Raw genomic sequence first — 11,027 nt, forward strand, 5'->3', positions numbered from 1 at the left:
CCTGTTGGTAAAACATTCAGACTGCTTACAATTTTTTTTTTCTTTCCCTATGCAGATACTGCAGTGAACCTTTTTGTACCTGTGAATACATGTGAAAAGGGATCTTCAGGGTAACTATACTAGGGTGGGCTTTCTGGCTAGCAGGGCTTATACCAGTGACACCATCTGGGTGTAAATGTTTCCTCCTGTTAAACTATTTTAAAAATGTTTATTTAGGGTTCCTGGGTGGCTCAGTCGGTTGGGCATCTGACTTTGGCTCAGGTCATGATCTCATGGTTTGTGAGTTAGAGCCCCACACCAGGCTCTATGCTGACAACTCAGAGCCTTGAGCCTACTTTGGATTCTTTGTCTCCCTCTCTCTCTCCTTCAAATATAAATAAACATTTAAAAATTTAAATACAAAAAAATAAATACAAAAAGTTTGTTTATTGAGAGAGAGAGAGAGCATGTGCAAGCAGGGAAAGGGTGGGGAAAGAGAGAGAATCCTAAGCAGGCTCCATACTTAGCATGGATCCCAACATGGGGCTCTTGACCATAAGATCATGACCTGAGCTGAAATCAAGAGTCAAACACTTAACTGACTGAGCCACCCAGGCACCCCGGCTGTTACACTTTTTATTGGTACATTTTTCTTTAATTTTTATTTATTTTTGAGGGACAGAGTGCAAGTAGGGGACGAGCAGAGAGAGAGAGGGAGACACAGAATCCAAAGCAGGCTCCAGGCTCTGAGCTGTCAGCACATAGCCCAACGCAGGGCTCGGACCCATGAACTGTGTGATCATGACCTGAACCAAATTCAGAGGCTTAACTGACTGAACCACCCAGGTGCCCCAATTGGTACATTTTTAGAGGCTGATTGCCAGGTTCTTTTGGTTACTGAAAGGGGGGAACTCTTCATGTCCCTGTGTTACAAATGAGAGAGAAAGAGGCAATAATCTGCCAAAGTGTAGCTTGAAATGGAACCACAATGTCAAATATTTTCATGCTCCTTCTTTTGCTGTTCAATTATGCTCTTTCTTCACTGGGGCCCTGGTAACAGTCACCTGCCCCAGTGTTCTCAGGCACCATAGATTCCTAAGAGAAAAGTTGACAGAACCTTATTCTAAAGCAGCACTTTTATCCTAAAAGTCATAAACCCTTTTCACATTTCTTCTGAGTCCATGGAATGCTTTCTAAATTTATGTCTCTGGCAGTATGGTTGCACAATTCTAAAATGGAGGATTCACCTCTAAAATGTTCTTTTGATATTTTATTGATTATGAGTTCATCACACTCCACTGTGGACTATGTTTCTATATGTAAGGACTCTCCCAGGATATTGATGATGAGGGGCAGATTTCTCTCATAAAGAAGTAAAACCAAGCAGGCTGAGCAATACCTCAACAATCAGCAGCATTGTGCAGTCACAACCTCTCTTTGTCACTAAGCAACAAGAGGTTGACCTCTGAGATTCTCTTTCCTCAGACATAGCCTCAAAAAGACAAGAGTAAAGTTTGTCTTTTCTGCTTCCTTTCTGGAAAGATGCAAAGTGCTTTAATAGGATCCTGGGTAAGAGTGCCCTTTACAATTAATCCTGGCCCCTGGCCCTAGGGTAGTACCTGAAATTTGAATGAGTCATGAGAGTAAATTTAGCAAGACAGGTTTCACTGAGCACCCAGGCTGGTGGAGGACCTTGAATTTCCCACTCCCCCTCTCCCATTCTGAGGTCACCCTTGTAGCCTACCTAGTCTTTACAATGCTGTGCCTTTTCCATGTGTCCTGGTCTCATGCTAACCAGCTGAACCTCCTAGTCTAAAAGCCACTGCATTTATTCCCAGTCCTTTGCTTGGTCCTCCCATACTTCTGGAATTTGACTGCTTTCTATACTGGAAACATCTTGAGGGCAAAGACTGTTTTCTTCCATGTGTATATCGCATGCCTGGAATGCAGTAAAGGCCCAGTAAATACTATTGAACTAAACTTAATATTGAGCAAGCAGTGTCCAACAGACAGTAGAAAGATGGACAAATTGGGCAACCCAAGCCCTCAGTGGGATGAAAAGATAAAGGGTCTCTCAGTCATGTATAAGAACCTACAGTAATGGCCAGAGGCCAAACTTGGGACAGTTTCTTTCTGCTATGATCATGGAGGACCAGCCACACCTATCCTCTGCATAGGAGCTCTCAGGACAAAGAGTTGGGCTCTAGGAGTTCCCTGGCTAGACATGCTTATTGTCCATAGGATGTCCACCTAATGACATCAACACAGTACGGCTCTTTCTTAGACCCCTGATAAATGCTCATTTCTGTCTTTTGCGAGTCCCTGTCTCTGAAATTCTCTCCAGAAGGTATCACTGTTGGTGAAGTACTTCTTTTGAAAATTCTATCCCTTGCTTAGGTGCTCCAGTTTCAGAGGGTGCTTTTCTTGCCCCCAGAACAGCAGGGTATGTGCCAAACAGGTGTTCATGACTTTGTCAATGGATGCCCAAGATGGATCCATTCAATCCCCAGGGAAGGATCATATCGCTAGGCAGTGGCCCTATTCTCAAAACTTTGTTCAGTGCTTTGAATCACCTTAGCTCAGAACCTGTCTGATCCCCTTCCCTGCTGAAAAGTCTCCCTTTGCCCTTAGAAGAGAATCTATATTCTTTTTGTTATTTAAAAAAAATTTTAATGTGTATTTATTTTTTCAGAATGAGCATGAATGGGGGAGGGGCAGAGAGAGGGGGGAACATAGAATCCAAACCAGGCTCCAGGCTCCAAGCTGTCAGCACAGAGCTTGACGTGGGACTTGAACCCAAGAACCGTGAGATCATGACCTGAGCTGAAGTCAGATGCCTAACTGACTGAGCCACCCACCCAACCGACCCAAGAATCCATATTCTTAAACCAGTGTTTACTTGACCTTTGCTCACAATCCTTTAGTCTTAAAGCGTCTTTTTTATTCTAACACATCTCTCTTTTTCTGGCCTCCAATCCTTTACTCTTTCGGTTCCCATCACATAGACTGTTGTTTTGCTGTTCCTCACACAGCTGACTCCTCACATTCAGGTCCCATCCTCAGTGTCATGAGGGGCTATCCCTGTTCCCTATCCCTATTGATCTAGTCATCAGGTTATTTCTTCCCTGACCCTATTTGCTGTGTCTGACTCCCCCACTAGAAGGAAGATTCACAAGGGCAAAGATTCAGTCCTTTCACTGCTATCTTCCCAGCTTATATTAGGACCTTATGAAAGAAAGAGAGGAAAGATGGAACAAAGGAAAGAAGGGAAAGAAAAAAGTTAGCCTTTCCCTACACACACATAGCCCTCCCAGGTGAGCCAGCACAGCTGAGGCCAACTGTTCTAATGATGGATGGCAGACAGTGTCCCTAGTTCTCAGATTCTTTTTATTCTATCAGTAGTTCCCAGGAGAGGCTTCTGGCCTGGGGACCCTGAAGTCTGAGATTCAGAGTAAGGGTTTGTGAAAAATTCACCCTCATACCTGTCTTGTTATAGCACAACACTGGCTTTTATGGGCACTACAGAGGCCAATTCAAGAGTGAAAGTGCTCGAGAATACCGCCTTGCAGCCAAGCCCCAGCCTCCAGCAGTGTTCCTGCAACGATGTCAGGTACAAGGTATCCCTGGGGGAAGCTGGGCCAGTTTCTGCTTCTCTTAGACCTCTAGAGCATTATCCCAGACCTACCACAGCTGGACTGACATCTGAAGCCAGACTATCCCCAGGATGCATGAGGCCTGGCTCCTCTTCCTGAAGTGGCAGGTCTTCCCCCTACAGATAGGGTGGAGAAGAACTAGTACCAGGCTGGACAGTGTTGCTCAATTCTCCTTCTAGATGTAGGGAGAGTCAGGGCCCAGGTTGGGTAAGTGGTCATGGGAAGAGAGCTTCCAGAACCCAGAATGTAAGCCTTGAGTTTTGCCAGCAACTGCTCTCAAGCCTGGATTCTCTGATGTCCTTAAAAGCCCATGGTCAAATTCAGTCAGCCTTGTAGGCCAGGGCCCAGGAGATCTCCTCCGGTGAGCGGAGCAGCATATAAAGTGACATGTGTAGCCAATGAGGAGTGATAGCAGAAGTGGCTGGAAGGCTTCCAGAGAACAGGAGAGAGATGCAGGGCCCAGACCCTCTACTGCTTTTAGGCCTGGAGACAAAGTGAAGGCACTGAGCATCAATTGGGGTCCCAACAGTAAAAAGCTCACTCAAAACAGGAGAGCTCAGCAGAGTACACATGCAAAGGAGTAGATGTAAGGGCCTCAGGTAAATGTGGTATCACAAGTTGGTAACAACAGAGTGGTCAGTACCTTTGGGCCCAAAGGGACAAGGGGAAGCTATGTCTCCTAGAACCCAGAAAGAGGGTGTGGTATGGAGAGAACCACACTAAGACGAGTCATGATCTTGGGTGGAAAGACACAGACAGGCAGGGGCTAACCCAGAAGGGAGTTAAGAGAAGAAATACCTCCTCCTTTCTTCCCTCCATCTCTTCCCAGGGCTTTCCAGTAGCCAGAGGGAAGGCAGCCTGGTGAGGAATGCACTCAGATCAGCCCTGTGGGCAACAGCAGGGTGGAAAACGTAGATAGGGACCTGGAGGAATGTCTGGAACATGCTCTGCCCACTGCAGCTTCTTGCTTCCCAGCTTGTAGCCAGATCCTACTCCATCTGCCATATGAATTCTTCAGGACTTGCTTTCCCAGGCCAAGAACACGGTCCTGGAGACTGCCATGCTATAGACCTTGAATCTCCTTAGGATTCTCAGTTGGAAGTGCTGGCTGGCAATGCCTCTTGAGTGAGCCAGGCCCAAATGCAGCTCCAGACCACTCATCTGGGTCCACCTCCCTTGGAGAGGAATGGAACCTGGGTAATGCAGGGATAGAAGCAAACTGAGGACTTCCTGCTAGGTTTTTGTAGTAGCCCAGTGGCAGCTGTTACCCTAAAAACTGGAACATCCTCTCAATCTGGTCCCCAGGAACAGAAGCAGGGAACATGTTTTGGGACGTGTTTTAATTGAAGACTTGCTACACAAAGCATTTACTAGCATTACCACTGGCCCCAAACATCTATGTGTCTTGGGCTCAGATTGTATAAATGCCAAGTATGGTGGCTCTTTCTACGTCTAAAGCTCTTCTAATTAGTGGGACTGCTTGGGAAAGGGGCACATTTTATTTTCCTATTAGATGAGAGATACCAGATTTCAGCCAGCTGATTACAGCTATTGTTGAAAATGTTTCTAAGATGTGACATCACTTTTGTTTTGTTTGGAGCAGGTAGAAATTTTGTCCATATCATTTAGATGCAAGAAAATTTTCTTCTTTTTATCTTCTAGATCAGATTAATTTATTTGTAACATTCACCTGCCTAACTCTTGGGACATGTAATCCTGGTTCTGTTTGTTCTTAAGGTCAGACAAGAGTCCCAGGGACCCATGACTTAGAGTAGGTCTTTCATTGGTAGTGCCACGATTGCCTCACCCCTGCCATGCCTCAGTCTGTCACAAGGTCTCCTCACTCAGCACCCTACTGTCTGCAGAATGCCCAGCCTCCACCAGGATCACGTAGACCCCCCATACACAAATACTGCCCCCTCCCAAGAAATCTACTTTTCCTCCAAGGCCTCTTCAGCTGGAACCCCGGCCCAAGCCCCATGTGCTCAGAGACCATAGGTTTACTACCTTAGTGGAAAAGGAGCACTAGATGGTTTAGAAGCAAAGAAGCAGGTGAAATTCTCTCTAGGTTCAAGACTACTCAGAACTGCCCGGGTGGAAGGAAATGATCGCACTTCTCACCAGGTTCTCACTGTTGTGAGAACAAAACTGGAGTCAGTGGGAGTCACTAGATTATCCTGCCACTGTAAGAATAGTGAGTTTTGCTCTTCCTGGGATAGTATCTAGCGGCATTCAGAATGATCCAGAGTTTAACATACCATCATAGGCTGTCCTACGATACAGTCTCTAGCAAAACTAGGCTGTCCTGAATCCCTGGTAATAGAATTGTGTATTTTTATACCAACAAGATTGGTAAGGCCCCAGAACCCACATGTGGCACATGAGCAGACAAACTTTGAGAAGTCTGTGCTGTGAGACCGAAAGTTCTTATGAGGTTGTCTAAAACAGAAAACCACATCAGCCTATGGTGCTTCATGTATGCTAAGTGTGTCCATGACTGGATCAAGTGTGCTTTCCTTATTGAGGAGCAGAAAACCACTGTGAAAGTGTTGAAGGCACAAGCACAGAGTCAGAAAGCTAATTTTTTAATAAAGTTTTTTTGAGTAATTAAAAAACTAAAAGGACAAAAAAAATATATATATATATAGTGAGTTTTCATAGTCAGGGCTGCCACCAACAACAGAGGCATCTACACTCCAGGGTTGTGTACAGTTCTTTAGCTGAGGATAGAGATGGAAAAGAAATTTGGGGATCAATTGGACCTTGCACCCAGGGTTTGAGATTGACATTTTTATTGAAACAATTGTAAATTCATAGGCTGTTATGATAAGTAATAGAGATCCCATCTACATTTTTCCCAGTTTCCCCAATGATAACATTTTGCAAAACTATAGTATAATATCACAACCAGGACATTGACATTATTGCAATCCACCTATCTCAGATTTCCAGTTTTACTTATACTCATTTCTGTATGTGTATTAAGATCTATAAAATTTTATCACTTATGTAGGTTTGTGTATCCACCACCACAGTCAAGATACTGGCTAACCTCACAAATGTCCCTGTTTCTGGCCTTTTATGACCACACCCACCAGTCTCCTGCTCCTCCACCCTTTTTCCGTCCCTTATCCCTGGCAACCACCACCCTCTTCTCCCTTTCTAAAATTCTGTCACTTCAAAATGTTATATAAGGGCACCTAAGTGGCTTAGTCAGTCAAGCGACCAACTCTTGGTTTTGGCTCAGGTCATGATCTCATAGTTTCATGAATTATGAGCCCCACATCAGGCTCCACGATTCTCTCTCCCTCTCTCTCTGCCCTCTCCCAACTCACACTGTCTCTGCCTCTCTCACAATAAATAAACTTTAAAAAATGTTATATAAATAGGATGATAGAGCATGCAACCTTTGGGCATTGGTTTTTCTTTCTCAGCGTAATTTCCTAGAGATTCATCTAAGTTGTTCATGTTTCATTCCTCTTCACTACTGAGTAGTATTCCATAGTATGTATATACCTGTTTGTGTAACCATTCACCTATTAAAGGATATCTGGGCTGATTCCAGTTTTTGGGTCTTACAAATAAAGCTTCCATGAACATTTGTGTACAGGTTTGGGGGAACATAAGTTTTCATTTCTTTGGAATGAATGCCCAAGAGTTCAATTGTTGGGTCATATGGTAGTTGTGTGTTTAGTTTTTAAAAGAAACTGCCAACTTGTTGTCTAGAGTGACTGACTGTACCACTTTACATATCCACCAGCAATGTATTAATGATCTAGTTTCTGCATTCTCCCCAATATTTGGTGTTGTCTCTATGTTTTATTTTAGTCATTCTGACTAATACATCATGATATCTCATTGTGATTTTAATTTGCATTTCCCTAATGTTTAATGATGGTGAACATCTTTTCCTGTGTTATTTGCCATCTGTATATCCTCTTCAGTGAAATGTCTTCATGTTGTTTGCCCATTTTCTTTTTCTTTCCAGTTTTATTTTTTATTTTTTAAATTTTTTTAATAGTTTATTGTCAAATTTGTTTCCATATAACACCCAGTGCTCATCCCCACAAGTGCCCTCCTCCATGCCCATCACCTTCCTTCCCCTCCCCCCACCCCATCTGCCCTCAGTTTGTTCTCGGCATTCAAGAGTCTCTCATGGTTTGCCTCTCTCCCTCTCCCCCACTATTTTTCCCCTTCTTCTCACCCATGGTCCTCTGTTAAGTTCCTCCTAATGTTTGCCCATTTTCTAATTGGACTGTTATTTTACTATCGAATTGTAAGAATTCTCTATATATTCTAGATATTATTCCTTTATTGGATATTTGGTCTGCAAATATTTTCTCCCAGTCTGTAGCTTGTCTTTCATCCTTTTACATAAACTTTCACAGAACAAAGCTTTAAAAATTTTTTGATGCAGTCCAATTTATCAATTTTTTCTTTTATTGCTCTTGCTTTTGGTGTCAAGCCTAAGAAATATTTCCCTAGTTCTAGATTTTGAAGATTTTTTCCTATGTTTTTTTTTTTGTTTTTTTTTTTTTCTAAAAGGATCCTGGGTTTTTAATCCCTGTTGTGTCAGCTTTATGAGGAATGGAAGGTAAGGCTAGCTGGCTTACCACCTTCATGGAGCTTTCAATCTACCTGGAAACCTGTCTAAGGCAGGATCTCCTGATAGAGGGGAGCTTATTAAAGACACATACCACAGGCTCCACCCTGAAGATTCGGTTCAGGGGTCTGGGATGAGTTAGCCCCAGCCTTTTATCTAGGAACCTGCTGTCAGCCATTGCTCGTAGCCCAACACAGGCAAGACTGAAGTCATCAGATCACAACTTCATTCAAGTCTGCAGCAGAAGAAGCTGAATGAATGGCTAGGGACTGGGAACTGTGGGGGCAGAGATCAGGCACAAAGGCAAGGTTGACAGTCTTGGCAGAGATTCCTATTGAGGTCTGGGGGTCCGGGAGGTGGTCTTTCTCTGCCTGGGGATAGGGCATGGTTCTCTGGCTCCGAATTGGGCCAAAGCAAATGCCCTAGGGACCTTCTGTCCCTGCTCATGAATTAAACAGCAAACATATTGAGCCCAGTGCCAGGCACTATGCTGTTTTGGAGTTACAGATGTGAGCAAAACAGACAATAAACTTTGCCCACAATGAGCTTATGTCCTAGTCAGGCACATTAGCTGGCAAACAGCACCATACTATGTAGTCACATAGGATCCCAGAAAGTGAAAAATGTAGAGTTGGGGTGATGGCACTGCTGGTGTAGTGTTTAAAGAAGCCCTCCCAAGAAGGAAGCTAGAGGGAGTCCTATGACCAGCTGAAGGAAGAGTCCCAGACAGAAGGCACAGGTGGTGCAAAGGCCCAGGGTGGAAATAGCTGGTGTGTTGAGGAGCAGTAAAGATGCCAGTACAGGTTGCAGGTAATGGAGGGATCAATATTGTGTGGGTCTCATGGACCACTATGAAGACTGGCTTTTACAAACATGAGGAGCTGTCGTGGGTCTTCAGCAAACAAGGGAGGTAATCTGATCTATGTATCATAAGGATTATTCTGCCTACTAAGAAGACAGCAGACTGGAGGGGAAAACTTGGACACAGGGACACCGGGTAGAAAGCTCTTGCAATAGTTCAAGCAAGAGAAAAAGGTGGCTCTTGGATGAGAGAAGGCAGTGAACTTGCTGAGGAATGGTCCAATCCTGGGTTCATGTTGAAGGAATGATGAACAGGATTTCCTGACACATTGGATGTGGGGTATGAAAGAATTAAGGGGACTTCAAGGTGTTTGGTAGGACCTAGCTGCCATGACCTGAGGTGGAGGAGGGGGTGGGGAATGATCCAGAGCTCAGTCATGTGTTTGAAGATGCCTGCAAGACATTTACAAGGGGATATGAAATAGGCTGTTGGCTATTGAGTCTGGAATTCAGAAGAGAACTCAAGCTAGAGAGAGAATTGTCTGTTTCCAGGTGGTACTTACTTAGGGCCAAGAGCTTGGGTTGCTGATGAAGTATTAAGTGTGGACAGAGAGGAAGCCTCTAGTCCTAATCCTGGGCAATCTAAAGTTAAAGGGACTGACATAATCTTTGAACCACTGCCCTCCTGATGGCAGGATGTCTTACAAGATGCCTCAGCCCCATCCTCAATCAGCAGCCCTCAAGACTTCTTTGGAGGAAAATGCCAGCATGAGATGTCCTAGGAGTGAAGTGTTGCTTTAATTTGTAACTGCCCTTTCAGGTTTTTGGCAAGTTTAGCAGTTTAGGGGTAGTAGCTCCTGGCAGCTTCCCTCCATTAAGGGTCCTGAGGTAACATCTTATGGGCAGGTAAGCATCATTTCCCCCTATTCAACTTCTTTCTCACTGTCTTTAAAGGAGCCAGTGCAGCAACACTTCTTCTCCAAGCATGACAACCGTACTTCTTTCGACAAAGTGAGTGCTGGAGAAAGGAAGGAGACAGGGCAGACCCTCAGCATAGGTTGAAGTTGAGTAGGGTGGAGGGGAAAAGATACTGTGGGGAAGGAGGGCTCCTGATGATCTCTCTTGTCTGGAATACAGCCCATTCCCCAAACAGAGCTGCCTCTGCTTTGGTTTCTTCCACTAGCTTGCCTGACAATGAGCAAATATCATAGGGCCCACTGACCTTCTAGAGGTTTCACCCTGGAATGGAAGGCATGGCTGGGGAGGCAGGCCAAAGAGGCTGAGGTAGAGGCCAGGGGAGCCAGGCATCACCAAGCAGGCTTAGGTTGAGGAAGGACTTATGGAGGGAGGTATGTGGTGCCGGGACTGTGGGCCAAGGGCCCATACCGCTGAGGAGGGCCCCTACTGCCTGCTGCAGGGAATCGGAAGGCGGAAAGATCTGGAGCATCTGGGGCAGCAGCACAACTTCCTGCACTGGGCACCCTCTGAGCTGGAGTTGAGCCAGCAGCGGCCCCTTGAATCCTCCTACCAGGCCAATTTCCGGTCAGGCCCTGGACTCAGAGACCTCCCCCAGCGCCTTGTCCACTTTGTGCAGATCCAGTCTCCCTGTGCCAGCACCACCTACCAGCAGAACTTCTGCCAACCATCCCGGGGTGGCCATTGTGGCAGCAACAATGTGGGGCCAGTCACCAACACACTGCCTGACCTCCCAGGGATCCCAAGACCCAAGCTGCTGCAGCATTACCTCCATGCTGGGGTCTCTGAGTGTCTAAACTGGTCCAGAGCATTAAACAAGGATGGCTGACACAGAAGTCTGTCTATGCTTACAGCTCAAGGGGTCTTAGAAGCTGGAGAGCAGTAAGGTCCATGGTGCCTGTGTGATGGGGAGGGGAGGAGGTGCCCTGTGAACCCTGCCACTGAATGAGAAGGGGTAAAGCCTGCATGAAGTACCATGGCCAAAGCAGGTCAGTTCTGGGACCCCAAATTCATTT

At 45.3% G+C, this 11,027-nt stretch overlaps 1 protein-coding gene and 1 pseudogene across 1 annotated transcript; both read left to right on the forward strand.

Moving 5' to 3' along the window:
* Positions 1–1,432: 1,432 nt before the first annotated feature.
* Positions 1,433–10,840, forward strand: CUNH3orf84 (chromosome unknown C3orf84 homolog). The gene is made up of 4 exons (XM_039228296.1): positions 1,433–1,548; positions 3,476–3,589; positions 9,991–10,047; positions 10,433–10,840. The coding sequence occupies exons 1-4, from the start codon at positions 1,522–1,524 to the stop codon at positions 10,838–10,840; spliced, it is 606 nt and encodes a 201-aa protein (XP_039084227.1). The 5' UTR covers positions 1,433–1,521.
* On the forward strand, positions 5,870–9,818 carry LOC120229373 (annotated as a pseudogene).
* Positions 10,841–11,027: the final 187 nt, after the last annotated feature.

The sequence above is a fragment of the Hyaena hyaena genome, unplaced genomic scaffold (assembly GCF_003009895.1).
Source record: "Hyaena hyaena isolate Hyena2069 unplaced genomic scaffold, ASM300989v1 scaffold_30, whole genome shotgun sequence".
Taxonomy (NCBI): Eukaryota; Metazoa; Chordata; class Mammalia; order Carnivora; family Hyaenidae; genus Hyaena; species Hyaena hyaena.